Source organism: Tinamus guttatus, unplaced genomic scaffold (genome assembly GCF_059628265.1).
Source record: "Tinamus guttatus ecotype Peru unplaced genomic scaffold, ASM5962826v1 Tinamus_guttatus_pri_ptg000008l, whole genome shotgun sequence".
Taxonomy (NCBI): Eukaryota; Metazoa; Chordata; class Aves; order Tinamiformes; family Tinamidae; genus Tinamus; species Tinamus guttatus.
In genome coordinates this window covers 1,141,993-1,169,879 of record NW_028288542.1, presented here as the reverse complement: position 1 = coordinate 1,169,879, position 27,887 = coordinate 1,141,993, and the positions used below count along the sequence as shown (strand labels likewise).

Sequence of the window (27,887 nt, the reverse complement as noted above, 5' to 3'; positions counted from 1 at the left end):
TACATAAACGACTTGTATTTCAAAATAGCATAGAAGTTCCTACTTAAAAAATTTTGAAGTCAGTTTCAGAATTTTCAACAGAAAATGAGCACAAGTGTGACAAAGAACCTACAGAAAGTACAGAGGATAGAGTGGTATAGGTTATTTTAATTACAGCTTTACAAATCCCTGGTGCTCTGTATTTACAATTCCTTAATATATAGCTGACTGGGTATCTTTTTCAAGAGGTAGTCATTCATGGAAGCTCTCTATGTGTTTCTAGGAAATAAATAATACTATTCCTGGTGCTGGGAGGGGACCCCAGTTCCTTTTACCTTTATGGTGAAGATTCAGGAGGAACTGAATTTGGTGAAGTCCGAAGCCCCTCTCCTTGCCCTGAACAGAAGTTCCCTAAAGCAGAACTTGGTGGCATCGTGTGATAGATGAATATGTATCAGTAATTTCAAGATAGGACAGCAGGCTGATGAAGAGCAGGGTTAAAGGCTTTTCAGAAGATGCTGCTAAGTTGTGTGAAAAGCTCTCAGGGTGGAATGACCCATGTTTAGCTCTAGTTGGGTGTGTAATTAAGCTGCCATCCAGATGCCAGAGGGATCTATTTAATTGCCATTGAGTCATCCTCTCACAGGGGCTGAGAGCTCAACCTAAAGCTCTGAGTTAAAAGGTGTTGGGAAGGCACTGCTGCTTTCTGGATGTGGCTAATAAATTGGTATTAGAAGAGGAGTGTTGTTCTGTGGCACTTTGCAATGACATTGATAAGCATGCTCATGTTAGATGTAATAGTAAATTAAATAATATTCATAAATAAGCTTTTAAAATATCTATCCATATGCTGATGAGGAAATGTAAAATTCTGTTAAAACCCTCCACTAAACAACACATACTAAGTTAAATTTCATGATATAATAATAGGGATAGCACTCCAGGATTTCCTTTTTTGCTCTTGCAGTGGGATTTTTGGGCACATAGGATGAGATTTTTCAGAAGTGCTTAAGGGATTTGTTGGCAGAAGTCCCTAATGATTTTCAATGAAATTTGTATTCCTAAAATTCTTTTGGAGCTTGTGAAATCCCAGCAAAGTGCCATGCGCTATTATCCTGCAGCTGAGTGCGCTCCCGAAGTGTTCTTTATTCTCTGTTAGGACACAAAGGGGCAATTTAATTCTAGGGAACTGGAGTATGGATTTGGCAAATGTGCCCTTTTGCTGGTCACGCTTCTGAAAACTCCCTGGGTTGGTTCTGCATTTAGCCTCTGCTGATATCGGTGACATTACCAAGAGATGTTGCTTGCCAGAATCCAATAAAGCACATTTTTATTCCAAAGTTATTCCAACAGCATGTGGGCATTCCGTCTCCCCATCACTCACCTCCTGGAAATTCTGTGGAGCCAACTCTGCAGGGTTTACATGCGGCAGCAGGAAGAGCTGTACAGATAGTCTTATTTTTCTGTTTTCTTTTTATTCCAGTTTTACTTTATAAACCAACGTCTTATAACTCTCTGATTTGGTCTCTTTTAAAGTGTGGTACTGCTGTTGGGAACAGCCGAGCAAAGTTCTCTGGTGGTAGTAGGGTTTCTATGCACAGAGTAAGAATAACTACAGAGTTGGTTAAGGGAAGTTCTGTTTTGCCATGGACATCCAGCTTTCAAAATATTTCTGACTTGTTTTAGGATGAAAATCAACATTTTAAATACCTATGACAGAAAACTCTGTTGTATATCAACTAAAAAGTTTTAAATTTGACTTGCCATAATGCTACAGAGTTATTCCTAAATGTGAATGCTCTCTGAATTTAAAAATAAATCATAGATCATTCAACATTCCTCAAATCTTCTCTATGCTGTTCTCAGCAGAGAAAGAGCAACAGAGAGGTTAATCCCAGTTCGGTTGAGATTTGTTTGCATATTCCTTGTGGAATTTGGCTCAGTTAAGATTACTTGACTTCTGGTAGAAATGAATGGCACTTCTCATAAGAGTTGATGGCATGTGCTATGCGTAGGGCATGTACCATGACTGCAGTGGTCAAATATGAGCCTATCTGTAGGCGTATAAAACATGAAATACTTAATTTTTACTTATGTAGTAACTTAAGTAATATTTCCGTAGAACCTAGTAGCCTGATGAGTACTTTACAGCTGAAAATGAAGCATTCCTTTGATTTATAAACATTGCTGCCTGAGACTGCAGCTGAACAAACACTGTGCCCCTAGGAGCCTTGAAGCCATTCTTGCGAGTGACTTTTAGAGTGCATGTAATGGGGGTGGCCAGGTGTGCAAGCCAAGCAGCTTGCTCTAACTATATTTAGTGTTTAGGTGCAGGTAATATAACTGCTCTGGCTCTGCACTCTTTCTTGTGATTTATTTATTTATTTATTTAAACAGTGGATCTCCTGAGTCTGTCTGCTGCCTGTGATGCCTTGGACCAGCACAACCTCAAACAAAATGACCAGCCAATGGATATTCTACAGATCATTAACTGCTTGACCACCATTTATGATCGACTAGAACAAGAGCACAATAACCTGGTCAATGTTCCTCTCTGTGTGGACATGTGCCTCAACTGGCTGCTGAATGTCTATGACACGTATGTATGGGTGCTATAAACATAATACTCTGAACAAACTGCCCAACAGCACAAGGGGAAGGGGGAAAAGGTAATGAGCTGCATGTCTTTGTTACAGCATGAATGGCTTGGAGCTGAAAAGCCAGTAGTTGAAAGCGAAAATTTAATAATAATAAAAAAAATGGCTTAATGATTGCATTTGGCTGAATCATTTCAGCCCTTGGTTGCACTTACACACACACCCAGATTTATTACACTAAGCAAGGAGAGAGCTGGAAAACACAAGTTTTTAAATACAGTGTTGTATTCAGAGCAATCCCAGGACTGCATCTTGTCATTACATCAGCACTTTTGAGTTTATGTGATAATGTACCTTCATCTGAAGAAAATAAGAGAATTATCAAGGAGCAGCAATATAAACCAGCATAAATAGAGTGTCCATGTGTCTGTATTTCTGGTTGTTAAACCTGTTCAGAACTATCCATTTTCTATAGCTTTCTATAGCTGTATAATCCTTGTTCAAATTTGAAGGAGACTCATCTGTAATATGTTTACAAAGCTTAGCAGTCCGTAGACCTGAGAAATTTTTCCTCTAAAATTCAATTTTCAAAGGTTTCCTGTATACACAGAAACAATGGAGTAAATTTAGCATAAGAAAATTTATGTACTTTCCTACTAAGTGGGTTTATGATATTGCTCATAATGCACAGACAGCTTCTTGCACATACCTTACATGTTCATTTTGGAGTAAGCTGTTGTTTCATTTGGTGAGTTTTAGTGAAAAAGATAAAATTGTCGATGAGTGGAAGTCTTTATTCGTTTGCTTAGGATCCTTACCAGATCCCTTCAGCCAGACATGCTCATTACCACAGTAGAATAATAATTTATGTATGGAAATAGAAGGACAAGGGTATTTGCACTGACATTTTGAACTGAAGTTCTGTAATATGTTTTTTTCCATCCACTGTTTATCCTGCTGCTGAAGTTTGGGTGATTACCTACAGCAAACTCTCAATTTCTTACACAGTCTCTTCCTGCAGGATCCCCCTCTTGATAGGACAGTTGCTTCTAGCAGCATTTGCAGCAGCTACAGAATCTTGCACAGCAGATTTCCCAGATGAAATGTCATTTTTGAGTAGTGTACTGGTAGTAGGGAAAGGAGCTATAGCCTGGTTGTATTTCATTCATTTGCTTTGGCTTTCACAGAGTTTTAATTATCATCAAATATAAGTAAGATATAAATGAAGATACCCACTTAGTGGAAAAACAACAACAACAAACATGTCAGGGATATTACTCCACAGCAGTTACATCAGTGGCAGAGAGGTAAATAAAACTCATGTAACAGGCTGCCCCTACACAAGGCCATCCAGCTCAGATTTTGTGTGCCCAGTCTAGCTTGCTTTATGGTGCTCAGTGCTGAGAGATGCATCATTAGACATTATCACGGGCTGCCTCCAGGCAGTTCCCTGGGCATTATGCTAGGGAACTGTATATTGCAGGATCTGATGAAACACGTGCTTTGTGCGTGAGGGAAACTTGTGTCTGTTTTGCTGAAAATCAAGTTTAAATTCTGCTATTAGAAGAGATCACCTTACAGTTATATGTGTTTAGATTTTGTTATAAACTTAATGGACAAAGATCACCCTAAGTGCATAGTAGTATTGGAGACATTTAATTAAAAGCACTGAATTTTTGCTTTTCTTATAATTGAAAACTATCATTTGTTAAGATATTAATCAAATTCAGAGTCGATGTCTGATCTAATTATGGGCACCGCTGTGCAAATCCAGCACATTCCAGAGTTGTTTTAATTGATCAGTCACTCATGCTCGTTTGCAGTAGTGTGCTAAATTATTGGTTTGACTTGGGAGGAGAGTATAGTGAACTGAACAACTCTTGATTCGTGCAGTTTCCAATTAAATATGCCTTACAGGGAACATAATCATTCTTCAGTCGTCTCCTGTATAATTTGCATGAGCCTGGTATTCATCAGCAGGAGTTTCTCAGGGCACAGAGGATAATTAATTTGGAAGAGGTTTGAGGGAGAGGAGTGAGGATAAAAGAATAAGGAGCAGAGGGTGGAAAGCACAGGTAAGCAACAAATGCTTATTCACAGTTAGAAACACAAGATTCTTTACCAATAGGAGGCAAATTCTAAATTCCGTCCACCTGTTTCCATCTGTGTCCAGGTTCATAGGCAGTTGCAGAGGTTACAAATGTGAGCAAATGAATACAGTTAACTTTTGAAGACACTTTCATAGGATTATAAAGGAAGCCTAGCTTTCTTAGACTTTTTGATTTAATAATGCAGCCTAATGAATGAATGTGGTATGCCTATACATGATTTATCTTGTCTCCTATGGAGCTCAAAATGGTAGATAAAGCTCAACTGTAAAAAGGCATTTGTTAGACATTAGCTTCCTGTGCTGCACACATCTCATTTACGGTAGACAGCATAAATTTGGAATGCTATCAGAAATACAAGTGTTAGGAGAAGTCAGCAATGCAAGTAAATTGAAGCAAACCTGAGTGCTGAGAGAGGATCTGAAGATTTGCCAGAGTGTGGGCCACACTGTCCAGAATGAGACTCTCATCACAGTCACATCATAAATGAATGGTAATATCATGGCTACGTTACACAGGAAAAGTAATTTTGAAAGGAAGACTAAGCAGAGGAAATATGTGAATGGATGTGATGTTACCTATCAGGCCTTTTAAACTACTGTGAGAGGATGACTTTGCGATGAGGAGGAGATCAGAAACCACAGTGACAATAACAACAATAAATTCAACAGTCTGCCTCTGTTCTCCTTGGTTTTTGTCAAGCTTAATCATTCACCTGCACATCTGCTTGCACAGGCTGCTCTTTTGTGCCTTGCTCTGTACTGCCATCTCATACAAGTCAGGGTAACGTTGACAGACAGTAAGCAAAGACTTTCTAAAAATGACCACCCACATCTCATTTCTAATTACAGTCAAATTGTCTTTAGCAAAAGGAATAACTTTCTGTCTTATGAGAGCCCTCATCATCTCTGTGACTAGCTCAGCAACAGTTCAAGAGAGTAGACATTTTCAGGTAAGTATAGGGCAAAGATTCTTAAGTCTCATCGCTGTCATAAGAAAGGACAGGAAAGGAGTAAGAAAAGAATGAGATGATTGTTTCTGGTTGAGTTGAAACAATTGCAGAATTCAGCTACATCTTTGAAAACACAACTGCGTTTTATCTTTGGTTTATAACTTACATAATAACAGGCCAATATGTGCTATGGTTTTTAGTGAGACTAATAAGGCTATAGTTCTATGTTAAACTTTGTTATACCAAGCAAATTGTGACATACAAATATTATATTACTAGCTTTTTTTTCTTCTTCTTCTTTCATTAGGGGCCGAACAGGAAGGATCCGTGTCTTATCTTTCAAAACTGGTGTTGTATCCCTGTGTAAAGCACATCTGGAAGATAAGTACAGATGTAAGTAGTGTACTTTTTGATTTTTGATTCTGATTTATGTTTATTTTCTGTTTTCATTTCTTCTATTTTCTACATAAACATTTAAATAGCGTGCAGAGATATTCTCTTGGAAAGTCGAGATTCACAGCATGTTATTTCTTCTATTCTGTATTTTTAAACTGTTTGTTTGCTGTAGGTTTAGGAGGTTTAGGACATCTACATAGATAAAAGTGCATACCCACATATTTAGGTGGACAAATGGAAACGCTGAGATTTAACATCTTTCATAGAAAGGTATTAAAACACTTCTGCTGAACAAAGCAGAGTAGAAACTGTACAAACAATGAGATGAAGAGTCAATCAAAAACAAAACCATGCTGATCTACTGGATATCTTGCATTATATCATTTTAAAATACATTATCTTTTAAAAATTATTTCTACAATGGGGTTAGAGTCTTATAATGTTTAAACAGAGTTCTTGTTTTTAAATAAATATTAAAGTATACTAGGTTTTTAGCACACTAATGTACACTAGGTTTTTGTGTAGCTTTATTTCAATCACATAACTTCAGCTTCATATATTTGTGTGTCTGCATATATCTATATAATATTCTACATATTTTAACAGGCCGAATCCTGAAGTATTTGAAAAGATTCTGCTTGAAGTTAGTATATATTTCAGTTGACGAATGAATGAGTTCAAAGTGAGGCTGGAATCTGGAAAAGATCACCAAATAAAAGCAATTTCCAGTAGTGACTTTGTGGTTAAATTAAATGGTATCACTTGTACGTGTTTAACAACAACAAAATCTCCCGTGTTTCATCAATCGTTATTATTTTGTTAGCTTACTACTGACAATGGAAAAAAGCTAAGGAAGAACAACCCATTCCAATAATAGAGTCTGTGCATAAGAGTGTATAATTGGATCAGATTTTAGAAATCACTGTGAATATCACAGTTTAGATCTTCTGATGTTTCAGATGCTTTTTGTGGACAAAGTATTTTGCAAAAAATAACATGAAAAATTATCCAATCCAGCTCTATAGGTATTCTTGAAGTAATTCATAAAACGATACTTTCCTGAGGATTACAGAAGTTACTATGAAAAACATGTGTTCCATATTATAGTGTCTTGTAGTGTGTATGCACCATAGTGTATATTTCCCTTTTACATATAAAAGCTGAATAGTCTGTGGTAGAGGAAGGGATTTTCTGCCACACTGTGGTCTGGCTCCACCAGCTGCGCCAAAGTCCTGCAGCTCTTGCAGTGCTGCCATTGCAGCATGGATCTGATGCGATCCCATCCCTTAAATTCTCTCCCCTCTCAGCTGTCCCACAGAGCCGTTGGAGTTGGTTCTGACACTGCAAAATTCTTCATGATGCAACAGAGGGATTCTCCCCAAAATTATGTATTATAAGCATATACTTGACAAGAGTGAAACTCCTGTAATTTAAAAGTAATCCTTTCTCTACCCATTCCACTGTTCCTTCCAGAGGCGCACAGAAAACAGATGTCAAAGCTGCGCTAAGGAAGTTATCTCTGACACTGCTGTATCCGGGGTATAGGGTGAAATATTTAGAAGAAATAAAAAAGTAGAAAAAAATATTGTTTTATTCTAACAATCTCTTTCTCTCTCTCATGCACGCACACTTTTTTTTTTTTTTTAGCTCTTTGAAAAGTGAGCAGAATTTATTCAGGTCATGTATTGTCAATGGCAATATTGCCTGTAATATTACCAAAGAAATATTTCAGTTAATGCTAACCTGATTTTCCTTATTATTACAAACTCTAAAACCTCCTCAATGTATATATAGTATAACTAATTCCCATCAAATTAAATTGAGCTTATGAAAGGATGGTGATTTGGTCCTGTAAGGATTCTTTTCTAGAATGCAGCAGTAATGGAACATGATTTAAAATTATGTTTCATTTCAAAAATGATATTTAAATGATATTAACACTGAATGAATGAAAACTTAGTATGTTATTAGCATTCCAAGTGGATGGCGGGTTGCATATTGTCATGTTTTACTTTCATTTTAGAAATATTGTTGGATTAGAAGATTATGTTAGATCAAAGTTAGACAACTCTCATCATTCAGATCAAGTCATCATTTGAAAGATATTGGTTCTCTGAGTTGTGTGTTTATACTGAAGAATTGAAAAAAGTAGTGCATGTTGTACAAGATTATTTTACTGTTAAACGATATTTTTAAAACATTTATATTGCTGTGGATCGAAGATCCTGCCGTTCAGGTAATCCTATTACAGATTCGTAACTGTCATCATCAGCCATGCCCAAGGCATTGTATTAGAACAGTCTTTCTTCACAGCTGCAAGCCCGTGACATAATTAAAATTAAAGCAGCCCGTGCGCTGTGAGCAGCAGGAGAGGCACTCGCCCTGTGGAGGCGGCTCTGCTCGTGTGCCCCAGGGCCCGTGGGGAGAGGCGCCGCTCGCCTCAGCACTCCCCTGTCCTCTTTGTTCCCCCAGATCTGTTCAAGCAAGTGGCCAGTGCCACGGGGCTCTGCGACCAGCGGCGCCTGGGGCTGCTCCTGCACGACTCCATCCAGATCCCGCGGCAGCTGGGGGAGGTGGCCTCCTTTGGCGGCAGCAACATCGAGCCGAGTGTCCGAAGCTGCTTCCAGTTTGTAAGTTTGCACTCTCTGCCACATCCCCCTTCGACTTTCTGCTTTGTGTTTTATTTTAATTCAGCCTTGCCATTTCTAAGAGGATGGAAAATATAGAAGAAGAATTGGGGTTCTGAGGGTCACTTAGCAGATTTTTTCCCTGGTGTATTAAGTGTTTGAATTAGTCTGTTTGTTCGCAGGCCCCATCTTTAGTGGAAATATGGCAGGGATGGAAACAGTTGCCAGCAAGGCCTATATTGTAACTAAACCTTGCAAGCAGTTAAGTCTTTTCTGGTGACAATTCCAGCTCTTTTACTTCTCTACCACCTGCAGCAGGTCACTGTTTATTTGCTGCCATGTAGATGAACAGGAGCAGTTAATCTAAATATTATGCATGTGCATACCAGTGAAAGTCAGGTGCGCAGGAGAGTAGGATTGGGAGCAAGAGACAAAACCGGAGTGTTGGCATTAGCGTTGCTGTCAAGGAGTGGCAGCGCCCGACCGGCTTCACTGTTTGAATGGGTAAGGCCATTTTCCTTTAAACAGCACGGAAAGGATTTCTGTCCCATCTGTTGAGGAATGTGCAGTGAAGTCTGAGCTCTTGTTCCAAGTTCATAAATTATTTCATTTGGGGAGGAATTAAGGGAATTATTCATCTTGCTCCTAATGAAGAGCAAAATGCAGAAGATAACAGCAGGTGAAGAGGTAGTGAGCTGCTCCGTGTGTGGCTGGAGCGGGGAGCTAATGCATCGTCTGTGGTAACTCGTAGCACACCCTCTGCATTAGTAGAGGGGTGGGTGGTCTCCACTACCCCTATTTCTCAGTCTTCAAAATGTCCCTCTTTTTTTGCCTCCTGCTCAGGTTCCATCATGTAGCAGTTTAGGTACTGAGATAAGCAAAACATAGCAAGTGTTTTCAATGTTTCAGTGTTTTAATGTTTGCAAGTGATCTTCAATGACAGTGTTTAAGGAGAAGCTAATTCTAAAAGGACTACAAACATCAGGTTGTGATTAGGCTTTTCTGTATTTTTTAACTCATTTGTTGGGTTAATTCCACAAGACTTATTTTCCTGCTACCTTCATTCTTGTCTTACCTTTTCATAATTCAGGTCTCCCTATGATGCCATTTCCAAACTAACGCTCTATAGGGCTATATATCCTATGGGAACAATGCTGCTAAACCACACAGTAACTTTGATAGTCAGGCTAGACCCTGCCATGGCTCATAAAGGAGACCTTTAACAGAGTCCCATGGTGAGCTGAACGGTGCTACAGCAACTCACAGTCTGAGCTTATGTGTCGAAAGATGGTTTGTGCCAATGACCTCCTTACAGATTAAGGAGTTTCAGGATCCCATTGCTTCTCTTTTCTCAAGTGAACAGCAACAACACCTACAAAGCTGTATTGAAAAATGATGATTAATGACCTTAGAATTCTAAAAAAAAAAAAAAAAAGGTTTTGGGAAAAAAAATGAGGCCTTCTGTGTGTTCAAATTAGAAAAAAAAATCACAGAGGTGAAGCACAAAAGCAGCTTTTATAAAATAGAAAACTTTGAATAAATGGTTATTTGATTTCAGTGAGTAAGGAAAATTGTCTTGTTACAGATAAAGAAATTCCTACCATCTGAGTGCTATACTGCATCCAATTTCCAACATTTCTGGATTCTGCCTGAGCAAAACTAGGCACAATTTTAGCATGTTCATAAATCAGAATCCTGCAAAACTTGGAGGTTTCTTCACTTCCCTGCAATAGAAAATAGGTAGTGCTCTTCTACCTGCCGCAAGAGGAATTTTATCCTCTATTTTTAACCTGCAGGGAAAGCCACAGTTTAACTTGAAGAGTTGGGAGGATTTTTTCTGACCCAGGCGCCAAGGGAAAATTCCTTAGGGAGGCGCAGGTGAGGAGGGAAAATAGGGGGGAGCGCAGGAATGGAGCAGACGGTCCTGGCTTAGGAGAGACCTCTGGAAGGGGGAAGGAGGAAAGCGAGGTGGAAAAGCTGCCAGAAGGGAATGAGGACAGTCGTGAGAATAATCACAGAAATCACAGTGTCAAAGCAAACAAACAGTGGGAGAATTTACAGTTCATATTATCACGTCCAAACTAAGTTAAGCCTTCCTTTGTGCAGGAGCAGCAAGGAGCTGTGCTGCGGTGCGGTAGCCGCGCACAACAGCACCACGGGGTGTTTGCTGTTCCCGGAGAAAGCGGGAAATCTCTCCTGGTGTGTGTGGGAAGGAGGAGGCCTCGGGAGTGGCGGGGGCGGGCAGGCTTGCTCCGGCAGCAGCCCGCTGCTCCCGGCCCTGCGCGGCTCCCTAGCGTGCATGAGGCTGCAGCAAGCACTGCTCGCGGGAAGGAGGCGCTTTCCTTCCCCACTAACACTTACCTGGGTTCCCTCTGTGCAGAGAAAGGTGCTAACATTCACTGTGGAGAGCAAAAGGGTGTTATGGAACTTGTAAGGTCTTTCCCACAGCGGGGAAAATGTCATTTCTTGCTGGAGATTATACGTGTCTCATGCAAGACCTTGAGCTAGTGACCGTAGGAAGAATGTCGAGTTTAGCATGCATTATTTCCATATGCAATCCATATCTACATTTAATGCCTTGTTTCACTTCATTTTCATGGAGGAAAGTATTTCAATTTTGTGTTGTGCAGTCATCATTTCTAGGTTTGGACTGATCAGTGAACGAGAAAGAGAACAGTAGAGAGCTTTATTTTTTCCAACCACTTAAATGTGTGTCCAAATCCAGTTTATTTACTCAGACAAACAAATCCAAAATAAGGGTCTGTAAGCTTTTTTTAGGAGGAATTTTGTTCCTGCAAATCCTGGACTGGGACCTGATACTAACTTTGGCTGATAAAGGCACTATTTTTATTTGGTTGGGCTGTTGTTTTGAGGGAGATGTTTGGAGGGTTTTGTTGGTTTGCTTTTTCGACAGGTAGGGAATATAATCCCCTTATACAGTCGCCTATTTAGTATAATAGAGAACTTTAATATAAAAACTATAGTTTTCATAGAATAGTTTTCTAGTTTTTTCATATAGTTTTCATAGACTGAGCTTCAGTCCGATCGCCTTCCTAGGGATGAACCGAGTTCCCAAATAGTGTGATCAACTATAAACTCGAGTCTGGCACTACTAGATTCACGAACAGCCTGCCGACTGTAGAATCATAGAATCACAGAATCACAGAATCGTTAAGGTTGGAAGGGACCTCTAGAGATCATCTGGTCCAACCCCCCTGCACACACAGGGTCACCTAGAGCACGTGGCACAGAACTGCGTCCAAGCGGGTTTTGAAGATCTCCAGAGAAGGAGACTCCACAACCTCTCTGGGCAGCCTGTTCCAGGGCTCTGTCACCCTCACTGTCAAGAAAGTTTTCCCTGAGTTCCTGTGGAACTTTTGGTGTTTCACTTTGCGGCCATTACCTCTAGTTCTGTCGGTGGCCACCAGTGAAAAGAGGCCGGCACCATCCTCCTCACTGCCTCCCTTGAGGTACTTATAGACACTGATTAGATCCCCTCTCAGCCTTCTCTTCTCCAGGCTGAACAGGCCCAGCTCCCTCAGCCTCTCCTCGTAGGGCAGATGTTCCAGGCCCCTGGTCATCCTTGTGGCCCTGTACTGGACTCTCTCCAGCAGCTCCACATCTGTCTTGTTTTGTGGGGCCCAGAACTGGACGCAATACTCCAGATGTGGCGTGACCAAGACTGAGTAGAGGGGCAGGATCACCTCCCTCGACCTGCTGGAGACGCTCTTCTTAATGCACCCCAGGATCCCATTGGCCTTCTTGGCCACGAGGGCACACTGCTGCCTCATGGTCGACTTGTCGTCCACCATGACACCCAGGTCTTTCTCTGCAGAGCTGCTCTCCAGAAGGTCGGTCCCCAGCCTGTACTGGTGTCTGGGGTTATTTCTCCCCAGGTGCAGGACCTTGGTTGTTTTTGGTAGATCTGTATGAAAATAATGTGCAAATACCATGTTATTGTTGAGACACCTGGTCTCTTGGTGCTTCTGAAAGATCCAGCCCTTGTTTCTACTTAAGGGACATTTCTTCTGCTCCTGGCTCTGACACAGGAGAACTCGCCCAAGGAGAAGTAACAAATCCTTCCTCAAGCTGCAAGTGTCAGAAAGCAGCACTTCTCTGGTTTTACCTCAGGAGCTGGTGACCCTGTAGCTGGTGTTGGGAGGCCCCCTTGAAGAGTTCTGCAAGTGAACTGGCTGCTTGGAGCTACTTTGAAATAATTCAGGGTGTGGCGGGGTGGGAGACTGGGTTTTTCAGCTGGTGGCAATACAGTGCTGTGCAATAAATCAGTCCTGGGTTCACTCGATTTTAGTAGTCACTGCCAGAACACTGACACCTTTGACTGGAGCAGTGCAGTGCAAGTGTAATGCAAGGGATCAAAGTAACCATCTTTTAAGCATTGGCTCCAGTGGTTGGCATCATCCAAAGCTACCTTTATAATAATCCTCGCTTTGCTGACCATGAAACAACGCTTGTCTTGGAAACTGCAAAACCTGTTGTCTTCTGGACAGTGAGCAGTGGGGAGAATATAAATGTGTTTGTTAGGGAGACCATTCAGGAGTGGAAGACGAGGTGAGGTGGGGTTTGGCCTGACTGTGGGCAGGCTGGGCCTCTGTCCTGCTTTCTTCTTTTAAATACATACAGTTCATTTCTTACACTGCAGCTCTACAGAACATAGCTCATCAGAAATGCTAACAGAAATTTGTACTGTATTGTCAGACTTGGTCTAAAAGCATATTACACTGTTCATGTAACATCATGACTGCATTTTGTAGCATATTTCTTAAGAATAGATAAAGTTGATACAGCACAGAATATTAAAAAAAATACTAGATAAAAAAGTGAAGAAGAAAAAAAATAAAACAGAAAAATAAAACTCCTGACTGTTGCATAAAGATGCAGGCATCACCCAGCTTCCCCATTTCCCTATTGCTTCTAGAAAATAAATGCTGAAAAACAGATATGTGGAATATAATGAATTTGAATATTCCCCCCTATCACCAATAACAAATTGTTATTTGTAAGCTGGAAATGGCTTTATGAATTTTACTTTATGATTCACTGTTATTACCATAAAAACTGGGAGTTCCAAAGAAATGTGTTCAAGAAAAGAACCATTAATATTCTTTACAGCTTGCTCTTGTTGCTTCAGATATGTTCTGTATGAATTCAGACTTCCTTCCTTATGTAAAATCTTTAGCTGTTGCCTTTACTGGATTTAGAGATTATGAAAAAAAAACTGTAAGAGCAGCCCAGGGAAGAGCTGAGAAGTGTCTTGTCTGTCCTACGCTGCCTGACCCTGACCAGCATTTTTGCATGTGGCTTTTAATCTTCACGTAATGTAATTCGGAACCAGTTTTGATACATTTTAATGCACCTAATCTCCCTGAGCACACGTTTTGTGCAGGCAGGATGCAGAGCTCTGGCTGGGCAGCTACTGGGGACCGCAGTCAACAGTGACTGCAAAATTAAAATAGATCTTTGAATGTTACAGAAAGTCTTTCATCACAGCAAAATTTGCCCTGCAAATTTAAAGCAACTACGGATGTCCAGAATAGTGCTTTGAGCAGCTCATTTTTATTCTGTCTACAGCTTTCACTGCAGCATGTCAGTACATTTCCTGTTTTCTTACTAGCAATAGCACGTTTAGGAGATAGATACTCTTAATATACTGGAAGCTTGGAGCACTAACCAGTGCTCTGCTGGATAGCATGCTGCATTGCCAGAGCAGCTCCTGGCTAATGTCGCCTCACCAAGTGACGCAGGGCAGTTGCTCCTCTCCCCCGTTCCACTGCTGCAGTTGCTCCTTGGAAAATAGAAATGATCGCATTTTATACATGCATCTTCCTCTTAAGAGCATTCTGGAATTAATTTAAGCCACTGGATTCACAGCTCCAGTGGAAGGCAGTGTACGTTATCCTGCTGCCAGAGCTGGAGGCTTATGGCTTCTGCTCTCCATTTTGGCTGGAGTGGGGAGACCTTGTGCTGTCCTAAATACAGTGGCTAACTGAAAGGCCACGTGAGGAAGATGTGATGGTGAAGCATTTAGATGTATTTCAGTTTGTTTAAAATAGATTATTCTCACTTTGTACAAGACACGTCGTGAATATTAAATTATAAGACATGTGTCAATGTGTGTTTTTACCCCAAACATCCAAAAACGATGTGTACAACAGTACCAAAAATCCCATTTACATGGATCTTAAATGCAGTGTTGGGAATCTTTAGATTGTTTCCCAAGTTAGTATAAATATCCCAGGAAGACCTTGACCAAAAAACACTTATTTCTACTCAAAGTATTGCAGCAGCATTTTAAGTCAATTTTAATGTAGTGCATTATTCCATTCAGAATAGATTCTGTGGGTTTTTTTTTTTATTTCTGTGGGATTCTGTCTCTGAGGAACTTTATTTTACTTGGTCTGCAGTTATTGATCCAGTTAGTTGGTTTATGAGAGCTTATAAACAGTGAGTTTATAAACATTATAAACAATTTATAGTTGTTTTTCCATATAGCTCTTTCACGTATGAGATCTTTCCTCTCTATGTTCTGCCAATGTAGTATGAACATTGCGGCACTGATCACCATCTCCTATCGCTGTTCCTTGTCTGATTGCTGTTTCTTGGCTTGTATTTTAACTTCTGCGAGGTAGAAACCATGTTTTGGTTTTGGTGCATGTACAGACTTGCTGCAATATTACTGCCCTGTGGTTTAACATTCCTTGGAGTTACTATCCAACAGGTGGATGAGCTATTTGCGGTGTGTAGATAACGATGGGAGGAAGCAGAGAAAGAACCATCAGCAACTTTGCATGGGCTCTTCCGCCACTGTTGGAGGGGCCAAAGTGGGAGGTTAGGGAGCAGGAGATGAAGGGCCTGGCGTTTGGCCCGTTGGGTTTTCAGCCAAGGACAAGTTAGAGATGAGTGAGAAGAAGGATTCAGAGGTGCTTGAGAAGGCAGGGACTCTACATATTCAATTTGTGAAAAGCAATTTGAATGCTTTCCTTGGATACATTTTGAAGAAAGGTCAGTGTGAGGATGGAGGATGTTCGAGAGAAAGGACTTTTGATTGAAAGACAGGGAACTTCACGGGCTGCAGAACACAGATGGGTTTTTTAGTCTGACAAGTGGGAACCAGCACTATGCAAGTACAGATAAGAGAGAGGAAAAAACACAGGATCAGGCACAAGAAATGATCCCATAAGTGGATGGTTCTCCCTGTGGCAGCATATGTGGTAGCGCTGTCTACTGTAATAGAAAATAAGAGAAATGGATTTGAAATGTTAATAATAGCGTTCAGTTCCTGTTTTAAAGGCACATTTTTTACTTTATTTATTTTTAAGGCTGGATTTACTGGCTGTACTAGCGTAAGAGCGTCGAGCGCTTCAGGGTGGAGGTGTGCAGTACGTAGAAAACTAACAGTCTGAAGGGCTGATTTTCTGGCCACAGAGCCAAGCAGCCCACAGCCCTTGAGATGGACGTGCTGAGCCCTCGTGTTTCTCCTGCTCTGTTGCAGGCCAACAACAAGCCGGAGATCGAAGCTGCCCTGTTCCTGGACTGGATGAGGCTGGAGCCGCAGTCCATGGTGTGGCTGCCCGTGCTGCACAGAGTGGCTGCTGCCGAGACTGCCAAGCACCAAGCTAAGTGCAACATCTGCAAGGAGTGCCCCATTATTGGATTCAGGTACAAACGAATCCCCCCTCTGCTCTCTATGCTGTTGTTCAGAAGATTGAGAGCTGTGTTTGTTTCCAGGCAAAGCCTGTTCCTGATTTCGTGCCTGTTGTTCATGAAAAAAATAATTGTGACAGGGCAAGAGGAAGAGAGTGACACTTAGATTGGATAGAGTTGGAGCTCAGACAAGAAAATCCATTTATCAGTTAAGATATCTCTTCCTCTCAGTACTGCTCTTGCTTCCCTTCCTTCTGTGCTTTGATCACAGTATTGGTAAATGGCACAATTAATTCGATTTGCCTTATAAATTCCATTTATCTTGTGAATGCAATTGTATTTTCTCGATGGAATCCTAATGAATTTCTTTCTGTTATGGCATAAAGAAGGAAAGGATTTGAAAAATCTTTGACAGTATAGAGATGCTGTGCATTTTCAGAGAAGGAGAATTTAGTTGGTGAAATATTAACCTGGGATGTTAGAAATACGATTCTATTAAAATCATTTCTTTGTTCTGATTCTATTGAATTTATCTTCTGTAAGCACCACTTACTTAGCAATAACATGAAAGCCTTGATTTTGAAATGTTGCTGATGTATTTAAATACATCTCAGTGAAAACCATGGTTACTTAGGGCAGTGAATAAGGCAGTGTGTTTTAAAATGGCTGTGTGTCAGTATGCTTGCTGAGAATCCACTTAGCAGCTAAGTAAATACTCACTTGCAATTATGCTTAGACTTATTTTATCCCTTTGTTTCCAAATAGCTGCTTTGTATGATTGATGTCCTTTTTATTCCTGGTCTTCTTTTACTATTGCCATTTATCCTTCTGTGGTGTCATGTTGTTTTCAACAAGCTTTTTGTGATTTTGTTTCTAAAAACCAGACAGACAACAGCAGCAGGCAGGATCACACAGAAAAGGCATCATTTTGCCCTACGTGAAAGAGTATGAATGTTGCTTTTTTATGTACCTACAGTGGGAGAGGGCTTTTCATTGTCCGGGTTTCTCTTCTCTAACTCTACAAGCAGTGAGAAGCATGGGAAGTAAAGAACATATTTTCAGGTTTTGGGGGTTTTGTTTGTTTTGGTTTGGTTTGGTTTTCTGAATCTGAGTTTTTTTGAATCTGATTTAACTCTGCAAGGCTGATTCTTTGATCATCTAAACTCATCTCCTCAGCTAGGGGATGATAAAGATTACTGAAGAGCTCAGGATGGGATGTGGCTAGTTTAACACTTCCACAAAAGTCTAATTTTCCTGCTCTCGGATACAGTTTATGAAACTACTGAATTGCTTGTAAGATTTCCATAAACAGTCAAAGACAAGCAGATAGAATTGAAAAATGCAGCAGTTGTTGGAAAGTCATAGGATGCCAAGTGAATGGATAGTCTCACAGTAAGGACTAAGAACTGGGAAAGTGGGCACTAGAGCTGTGTGCTTTCATCTGATTTTACTGGTCTGATCTCATCTGTCTCTTAAATTCATATAACAAATCTGTTATCACAATAGTGATACAGGTACAACAGTCTCATAGCAGATACAACAGTCTCGCAGAGATGAGGAGACTGAATAGCGGCCTGCCAGCGTGCTCAGATTTTTGCCTGGATGGAGTTCTGTTCATGCAAATTATTTTGATGGAGATGCTAGCAACTATGCCAACAAGTTCTCAGCATGCTGCAGACCATAAGAACTGGCTGGAGTTACTTGTTGAGGAGGGTGTGACTGGCTTGAATTTTATTTACTCAAGAATTTCTCTGCAACAGAAGCATGATGGAGGTGAAAATAAGTGAAAGATATCATAGAAACAAAAAGCCCAGTGGTGACTTTCGTATGAGACACTGATTCTGTAAAATTCCTTATTGTTGCCCCTTTTTAGGAATGCTGTAGTGTTAATTATTTGTTTTCCTAGGATCCAGTTCCTTGATAAATATCCATGCTTCCTTGCTCTCTGGTGGCAGCAATACCTGACACCCAGGGGGTAATGAACACTGTAGTGTAATGTGCAGTGTGTGACATCTCAGGGAAAGGAGCTTATTAACACAAAAAACTTCTTTACAGGTTGGCATGAAGCATTCACATGCAAAGCCCTGAAGATGTGTCTCTTTGTTTTCTTTTGCCTCCTCTATTAGGTACAGAAGCTTAAAGCACTTTAACTATGACATCTGCCAAAGTTGCTTCTTCTCCGGCCGCGTTGCAAAAGGTCATAAAATGCACTATCCCATGGTGGAATATTGCACACCAGTAAGTAGATGTTTTACTGACCCTTACTGCCCACTATTATGTAGCAAGGGAAAACACATTTGCTATGAGCAAGCTAATGATAGGCTTTTCCCCCTGCTCTGCTTAAATCACCATTCATATATTATCCTCTCTAGCATTTGGTAACATGTAGTAGGGAGCTAGCCCAATAGTTTGAAGGAAATAGAAGTTAAGTTTCATTGTTTTTCAATTCTGCATCAAAGTACTTTCTTATGTGCTAACAACTTGTTCCATGTTCAGTGTTAAGCAGTTCATTTTGTGTTTTTTGCAATGACCTTATGACTTCTGAAAATATGTATGTTTATAACTTAAGTCGCAGTATTTCCTCTGTATTGCCTCCTTTCCCAGGCAAGTTGCCAGCTCACTATTTTTTTCCCAGTACACTTGGGTTCTATTTTAAATGCTCTACTATTTGATAGTGCTTTTTCTTTATATGTCTTAATGATTAAAAAAAATATCAGGGAAATGCTCAAAAACAGCAAGTTAGATTTTGTCTCTGAAGACTGGAAGCCAGACTCTTCAGTGTTTGCACTGTGCTGCATTGCTTGGGATCCTCACCCTCATTTCACAGCTCTGAAGAGGATCGCTTGTGCATAGATATTATTTTGTCCATATCAGACAGCTGACAAAGAAAATTCCATATTGCTCTCTTGGTGTGTTCCTTTTTGATCTCTTACGACCGTGGCAGAAATTAGAGGAGCTCTCAAGTTGTCCTTCCACAATGCAGACTAACTTAGATGCCTTTGATTTTGTTTGTGGTGCTTTTGAAACATTGCAGTCTCTGGCTACCCTTTCCTCATGGGATAGGTTGGTCCCTAGTATTACATTTTTGCCTGCTAATCAAATATATATGTCAAAAATAAAGCACCAAAATTATGCATGGGCCAACCTAATAAGAATATGGGAATGGAAAAATATGGGAATGAATTCTAACTCCTCATCCAATCCTAAAAGGGCATGGCATGAGTGAAGCTGGCTCTTCTTAGAAACTTTAGGAAAGAGAGAAAAACTTTTTTCCTTAACGTATAATAAAGCAAAATCATTATTTTTATCAGTTCTATTATTTCATTCATGTTTTTATTACCTGTCAACTTTCCCTGTGTCATTTATATGGCACTATTTATTCAGAATCACTTTAAGAGCAACTAGTTTGTTTTTGCTAGGTTTTTTGTCATTATTCTTTGGCTGCTTCTTTTTAGCATCTTTCTATACTGGTTAAGGTTACTGAAGAAGAGGAATTTGCCTAAACTTCTGCACAAAAGAGAAGCAAATTCTGTAACTACCCAGACAAGTCCAAACAGAATTTCCTATTGCAGGCATTCCTAGAGCAAACTGTAATGATGTGAGTGAGTCACAGACCACCAGATGAGAGCATTCCTTTCAACTGTAGCTCTAAAAAATCATGCTGAATTGGCTCCTGTTTTGTTTCCTTGTTTGCTCCTTTTCTTGTGCCAGTAAGTGATGTGAGGAAGTTGTGAGTGATGCCCAGCAACATATTGCTATCATTTTTTTTACCTGGATATTAAGATGTATGTTGAGGAAAATGTGAAAGGAGAGAAATGAAGCAAGACAGTGAGACACTCCTTACCCTGAAGCAACTCTTTGCAATACACATCTAACAGACTGCTGTGCTTCCCAAGAATACAGGCTGCTAAAAGCAAATACAGTGAGAAACAGAAAACTTGCAATTGCACTCAGATTGCTGAAATCAGAATAAAGAACCATTTAGCAAGAGCAGATTTTTTTGCAAATTCTGAACTCCAGCAATCCGTGCTAATGTGCCGTGCCTTGCTGTGCCAGCAGTAAGCTGAATTAGAGAAGGCTTAACTGGCAAAAATGTGAATGCGGTACGCAGCAAGCTCTGACCTTCTTTGTGTTGCTGCTATTGAAAAAATAAACCTGAGTACAGTGTGACTGAACAAGACAAGCTATCATATCCAGTATGTGATTTATTTTCTAAATGAATGAAGAGAGTTTAGAAGTAGCAAAGCATTTTTCAGTTAGTCTAGGCAAAGCTCTCGCCTTAGAGTTCGTTTCAACACACAGGAGCACGTGATGCCTTCTTTGATCTATCTTTGAAGCAGCTAAATTCATGCAATTAACAGTGAAGCGCTGGGTTTTATTTCCCCTCTCCCTTGCTTCCAGGAGCCTTTGGAGCACTTCAGTCTTTAGTCCTGTTCAAAGCAAGCTGGAGAACTTGTGCTGCGTGTCCAAGGAAACTGATAACTTTCTTTTCCTGTGAGAGGTTGAGAGACAGAATAAGGGCAAGGCAGTTTCCTAATTTTTATTTAGACAAAAAAAATGATTACTCTTACAAGCCCAATTACACAGCTCAATTTATTGCTCGAAGAAAGGTAGCTTTTAAAGAGGTTTCAAATGAAGCATAGAAAATGTGACTGACTTCTAGACTGGCATTTAAAAGTAGAATCATTCTTGTGCTTGGAGTTGACAATGATGCACTAGCACAAAGATACTTTCTTGGCTGGGGCAAGCATGTCCACTGAGATCTCTTTACACAGTGAGTGTTCACACTGCCGGGCTGTCTGGTGCTTGTCCAAACCAGACTGCAGAAAGACAGCAGCAACATTTACCTTTTGTCAAGAAATAGCTTGGCTAGGGGTCTAGCTACCCTTGTTTTGCTTCGATTTAAGAGATCTGGGTAGCTGAAGTGGAAGGCCTTTAATGCCTTCCTCATAAACCAGTGCTGATGAAAATTTTGTTGTGGCTGATTTTGCTCTGAGATGGAAATTGGCACATCTGTGGAATAAAATAGAAAATTTAGTTGAAAATAGCCTTAATCTATCAGCTTGTTCACATAATAATCATATTTTATTTGCCTTTATTGAGATTCTTGAAAGTTTCTGAAATTGCAGTGTTTGAGAAGTGCCTGGTGCTTCTGGTTGCCTTGGAAGACATACCTTCTACTTAGGGCTCTTGTGATACCAGCTTTCAGATTAGGTTTTGGTGTTTCTGTGGGAACACATGGTTTTACCACTAAGATTCCACGCAGATAGTTCTGGGGAGCAAGCAACATCTCTAGGTTACACGATGGAAGGGGAAGAATGTTTCCTGCTTAATTGTGCTTGAAATCACTTGGTCCAAGTTACAGTAAAATGCCATTAAAAGGTATTATGAAAAAATAGTAAGAAATGTTCATAGATGACACAGGTGAACAAGAGCAAACAGAAAAATATGCTTATTCTGTTTATACTGAGATTAAGTAATAAAAGTCTCTATTCCCAGCTGACCTGCTTTATTTGCTTTCCTGACACTGACCTTGTTAGGAATTATTTTAAGAGCCACTGCACATTGCATTCATAGCAGAGGATTCCCTCCTGCTGGAAAATGCCAGGCCCTAGCAGTGCATCCCTTTGCATCTGGAGTCCTCTTGGTGACCTGATGTATTTAATCTCTCCATTCCCCAAGGTGTCTTTACTTTTAAGGTACTGAGGAAGTAATGGTTAATATTGTTGAGCATTGTCTCAGTTTCTTGAAAATATAAATGTTGCTGTGTTAAGACCACGTCATCTGCATCTCCTTTATGTGACTGTGAAAAATTGAAAAATCTAATTTGAAACTTCTGTTACCCTCCTGTTTGGGCCTGTTGTACCCTTTCAGTCTGAAAGGTCTCTGCCAGCTGAACTGATTTTACATCAGTCTACATGTAGGAAAAACATACAGCATATAGAAGATGTAAGTACATATTATTCATTATTGGCTTTTGATGAAACTGAATGTGAGAATAATGAATCATTTGAGACAATGGGAGATTTGGGCTGTTGGACCCCAAATCTTTCTTTCTTTCTTCTGTAATAAATTTAAATACTATATTTTTGAGAGAAAAAAAATGGTGCCTAGACTATCAAAATCTTTAACTACAAAAACTAGGCTTGAAGCTGTCTTTTTGAAAAATTGGCTGATGATCATCAGCCAAAATAGCTAAGCTGCAAATATTTCCAATGTATTGCATCCCTTCTAATCATGGAACTGAATTTCCATGCAAGACAGACTGACCTGAGCAGCAAAGTCCTTTCTGCTTTATGTAGAAGGTGGTCAGCATCCTCAGTAGAGGCAGAACATCTCTCCCTTTTCATAAAAAAGTTCATATCTTTTTGCATTTTTTCCTATCTGAGCAATGATTAAATATACAACTATAAATATGAAAAAATATATATCAGTAACTCTGGGGAAGTTGGCTTGATGGATAGATCCTAGTACATCCATCCTCTCTAAATAGAAGTCATAGAATCCATTAAATATGTCAGATAGATTAACTTCCCCTCGTTTATTTCCTTCAAATTAGATACACTAGAGAAGTGATGTCTTTACGTGGCTTAGGAAAATCTTAACTTAGTATTGCAGGTTTCTCTGTGAAGTGTAAAGAATGGAATGTAAACTGAATAAAGTAACTGAAGTCTTCCATTAAAATTCTTCAGAAAAGGATCTTCTGACTCTTAGGATTATACTCGGAGGAAGTCTTGCATCTTCCCAGCAAAAGGAAGCTTTCCTAACCTTCAGCTCTGGCTCATTCTGATGCTTAGGGGATGAATTCTACTTTTTGCTCCAGTGCTGGTCTCTCTAGGAGAGGGGAGCTGGGCGCAGACAGCCAGGAGGGAAGTTTTGGGTAAATAGCACTCTTTCCAAATTATGGCTCTAGATGCCTGCTAGCATCAGAATGAACAGGCACAAGAAGAAACTGGTCTAAGAAATTTCAGCAGCCCTTACCAGCTTTCTGTTCTTTTTTTTGATCAAAATGTTAAAGGCTGAAAAGGGAAACTTAACATTTATGAGAAGTACTAGGCTGACTCTCATAGACTGACCAATCTCAGAGCTGTAAGCAAAAAATGAGTAGTAATAGAGGAGTCAGTCAGGAATGCAGTCTGCGTGCCACCCAGACAGACTGTTTTACAGCCATTTTAGTGCTGTAGAAAGAGCAGGCAAATAATTCCAAGCCAAATCAGAAATGACATACTCCTAACTAGGTGTCGCTTGCAAACTTCAATCACATGAGAAGAGGCATGAACCTCTTCCTACAGGTTTTGGCCCTCCCTGCTTTTCCTTTTCCCATCCTACTAGTTGCATCATTTTGAACTAACCTTTAGGACTGCAGTGATAAATGCCTAAAATTTGAGGTTCCGAAGGTCAAGTCATTGGCAGCTCTGCTTGGTGAGGCCACAGCTCTTTCAAACACCCCAGCAAAGGAAGAGGCGCCTGAAGACACTAACAACCTCATGAAAGGTGATCTCATTGTGATTTGTGGCTTTCAGACAACTTCAGGAGAAGATGTCCGTGACTTTGCCAAGGTACTAAAAAACAAATTTCGAACAAAAAGATATTTTGCAAAGCACCCACGAATGGGCTACCTGCCTGTGCAAACTGTCTTGGAGGGAGACAACATGGAAACGTGAGTAGCTCTAAGGTGTCTAAGTAGTAATTCATCTGGTATGCTCCTCGAGCCCCCCGGCTGGTGCCAGCTCCTTCACCTCTTAGCTGCATAACGCCGCCTTATTTCCGTCCTTTCTGTTAACTGTGGCTGACAGGAAAACACAAGCTGGGATTCCAATTGCCATTCCGTTTATTTTCATCTATCCTTAGAGGAACTTAAAATTCAGTTAGTAAAAGAAATATACTATCATGCTGACAGCCCTGTAAGGCTTTAAATTTGATACAACAATTTGGAAACTAATGATCTCTGTTAAATTTTTATTTTCTTCCAAGTGGATATCTTTCTGTGTTTTCTTTTTTTTTTCCCTGTTTTTTTTTTTTTTTTAAATAATTAGATTATTATGTTTGCAAAGTTCCCAGCTGATTTTTTCTTTTCTTGCCCTGCAAATCTAGTCTTATTAAATAGCTTTGAAGTATTTCTGGTGGGGAAAAAAAGAGCAATAATGATGCACATACAGATATTAATGAATAACCCAGTTCCCTTTGGTTTTCCTACAAGTTTAATCAGTTGCTTAATGGCAATTGCACACAGCTTGTTCTCTCTCTTTCCCTATTTCTCTCTTTTGCTCTATTTTTAATTTTAGATTTTTTTTTCACTTTTTGGTTGGTTGCTCTTCATGGCCATTCATGTTGGTCTGTTGGATTTTCCATTTTCAGTTATTGTGTTTTTTTTATTTTTTTTTAACTTTCTGTAATTATTTTGCTGCTGAGTTTCTTCTGCCTCTCTCTTCACCTCCTCATTTTTTGTCTTGCAGTCCTGTTACTCTGATCAACTTCTGGCCAGTAGATTCTGCGTGAGTACTTTTGCTGGAGTGTGCTGCTGCTGCTGCTACTGCTGCTGCTGCTGCCTTCCCCCACTTGCGTTTCCTTTTGTTTCGTTTCCTTGTTTAGTTTTACATATGTTCATTTCCTCCTTCCTGTGCGATTGTTTGCTCTGGTAGACTTTCTAATAGATTGGGATAAAACCAGCAATTCCCAGCAGTCATGAAGCGTGCACTGTATACTCTGTCTGGAGTATGTATTTTCACTGAATTAAGGAATTTTGGTGCAGTGTCCTACTAATGCTTCTGAGAACTTGTCATTTAAAAATCTGTGTTTCTGGATAAGTATGGATCCCTTTGAATGCAAACTGAATGCTTTTTGAAAGATAAAAATTGAACTTCACAGGTTTAATTCACTTTCCAAAATGGCATTGTTTTGCATATAGGGCCTTTTTTAGATTTTATGCACATCCGTGCAAACCCACACATCCACGTGCCTGATAATCCAAGCTCACTAGATATTTTTTTAGTTTTTTTTTTTAAATAAAAACTATAATAGGATTTGTAAAGGGAGATCAAGATGGAGAAATGTGTCTTCTGTATTTTTTCAGAAGTTAAAAAGCAAGATTTTTCAACAATGAACTGGATTTTCATTCTTGCACCATTCCTGCACAAGCATTGTCTTACTGTTGTAGTAATACGCCTAGAATAAACTAAAGATATATACTTAACATTGTGGCATTTGCTACTACCTGTGTGGTACAGCTAATTTTAGAGTAATGTTAGATAACGATTATTTTTAATTCACATACTGATAAATATTGAAATACTAATAAATAGAGTTTTATATATTTCTAGTAACATGGTTAAATGTATATATGGCTTGCACCTTCCTTGAAGTTTTGGTAGAATAAACAGTAGTGAAAAGTATCCATTGGCATATTGATTTATAATTTACCTTTGGAGCACAAGCTTTTGAAGAGCTCTTGCTCTCGGGAGCTGACTTGAAGCAACCACGAAACGCCCGTGCTGCTGCAGCAACCCCCATGTGGCTGAGGATCCACCCCAGGAAATGGCAAAGGCTGGAGCCGGCCTGCAGGAGAGGGCCTTGGGACTTTGGGATGCGTTTGAGTGTGTAAACTGCAGCGTACCACGTACAAAGCCGTGGCTCTAGAGTCATTAACACAAATTGAGAAGTTAGAAGTTAAAAATACCTTCCTAACTAAAGCTGGGATGCTGTGTGGAATGTCACTGCTGTTTCTGGAATAACATAAAATGAAGCTGCTCCAGCATTACTTTACTGCGGGCGCAGGGCCCCTGCTTCACTTACTTAGAGCAGTAGCTTTGTGGCGTGCCTAGGATAACAGCTTCGTACCAAAGCCTAGCGGTCGTAAACTGCAGGGATTTTGCACTGCACGTAATGCTTGAGATATCCCGGGAAGCAGGGTATGTAGAGAAAGGTAACAACGCCTAGCCGGCCAGCTCGAGTATCTTCATGAATGTGCTCACTTCTCCTCTCCTGAGGAGAAAGCGGAAAATGAAAAAGTAGGAACAATATTTCTTGGCCTTCATAGCTTTGTTCCTTCCCGTAGTGCTAGGTCACCAGGCTTACAATGCAAGTTACTGAACAAGCCAGGTTTAAGACTGTTTCTCAGTTACAAGGCTAATTCCAGCTTTGGTGGTCAAACCTCTCACTCTGTTATCAGAAGACTTTCCTGTGTTTTCTGAGGTCTTGTCTTATTCTTTTGGGGTTTTTGGGGGAGTGATTTCCAAAGTCCTTGAGAAGAGCATAACCTGGCAGCATTTGACAGTGCTATCACTATCTTGACATCAGCAGTTTGTTATAATGCTGGAGATAAATATAAATATACATATACTTTCTGTTAAAAGTTAGTGACAGCTGACTTCATTAGCTGATGTTTTACGTATATTCTGATTGCCATGCATTAAAGGGGCAACTCAGGCATTTTGCAAGACAAAATTTCTTTTTGTTTGGACTAGGGACTGTCAGTGGGACAAAGAGAGTTCCCTGATTCCATACTTTCAAAAAGCGTCAGCTGAAGTGCTGAACTGCAAGGAAAATGTCTTCATCTTTTCACCCAAGTTTCCGGGAGCAGAGAGGTTTGCAGCATGTGGTGTTTGCCCCTCAAGCACCCCTTGACTTTAATGGAATTCTTAAGGCTGTTACACAGACACCACCTTGAAAAATTTAACTATGGTGTCTTAGTGAAAGGAATTTGTGTCTTGGTTAAATATCGCTGTGTTTCTAAACCTCCTTGCTAATAAATCAAATTTGTATGACCTCAGAAAGTAAGGACAGTGAAATCCTTTGCTGGTGATCATCTAGGAATGTGTCTACATAACAGACTGCAAGACAAAACTGTCTTAATTTTTTATTTTAAAATGATCAGATGTATGTGCTAGATTAATATTCATATTTTTAAGTCTATTTCTCAATTTATGTTTAACCTCTTTGGTGCACTGAAATGATACCTTGTTCATGTCTAATGATAAAGCTTAGTTTCAAAGCAAGTCCTAAGCAGTCATGAGGGCAGGCTGTAGTTTGAATCCTGTGCCTTGCTCTACTGCCAAAGGGAGCATCTCATCTACCTCCGCTGGCCTGTTGGTTCCAACCAGGGGCTTTTCTTTGTACTTGTACAAACCCATGTGCAGTCCTAGCATTGAAACATTATTAGGAGAATGATCCTGTTCAAAACTAAGGCTGCTCTTAACACATACTCCCTATATGGATACAGTAGTAGGAGCAGAAACGCAACATGTGCACTGAGAACAAGATCTCTTTTTCATGAGTAGTCAGCCATTTTGATCAGATTAAAGCATACTGTATGCCAAGCAGATAAATCAATGCTAACTGTGGGGTTTTTTTTTATCAGAAAAGTGCTATTATCTTGCTCCATAATCCACTGCTGTGGCTAAATTACAGTTTTCCCACTCCTTTCCCTTCAATGTTGATGCTGTAATGCAAAATAAGATGTTGGCTTGGAGAGAATCAGTTGCCCATCTTCAGGCATTTCTGTTGTAGTGAGGAACTCTGGGAGCTGAGTATCTGTCAGCTGGTTTGCTCTGGTAGTGTTTGAATATAT

General features: G+C 40.0%; 1 protein-coding gene across 9 annotated transcripts in view; it reads left to right on the top strand.

Annotated features, from left to right (window-relative positions):
- DMD (dystrophin) overlaps positions 1 to 27,887 on the top strand; it is a 1,078,552-nt gene that overhangs the window by 1,017,092 nt on the left and 33,573 nt on the right. For 6 of the 9 annotated variants that reach the window (XM_088521823.1, XM_088521843.1, XM_088521818.1 and 3 more), the window contains 7 exons: positions 2,377 to 2,578; positions 5,944 to 6,029; positions 8,505 to 8,662; positions 16,170 to 16,336; positions 18,448 to 18,559; positions 23,845 to 23,981; positions 24,778 to 24,816. In XM_088521823.1, the coding sequence (XP_088377949.1) occupies positions 2,377 to 2,578; positions 5,944 to 6,029; positions 8,505 to 8,662; positions 16,170 to 16,336; positions 18,448 to 18,559; positions 23,845 to 23,981; positions 24,778 to 24,816 (901 nt within the window). The remainder of the gene's footprint in view (positions 1 to 2,376; positions 2,579 to 5,943; positions 6,030 to 8,504; positions 8,663 to 16,169; positions 16,337 to 18,447; positions 18,560 to 23,844; positions 23,982 to 24,777; positions 24,817 to 27,887) is intronic. The other 3 variants (XM_088521851.1, XM_088521829.1, XM_088521862.1) reach the window with 1 other exon arrangement.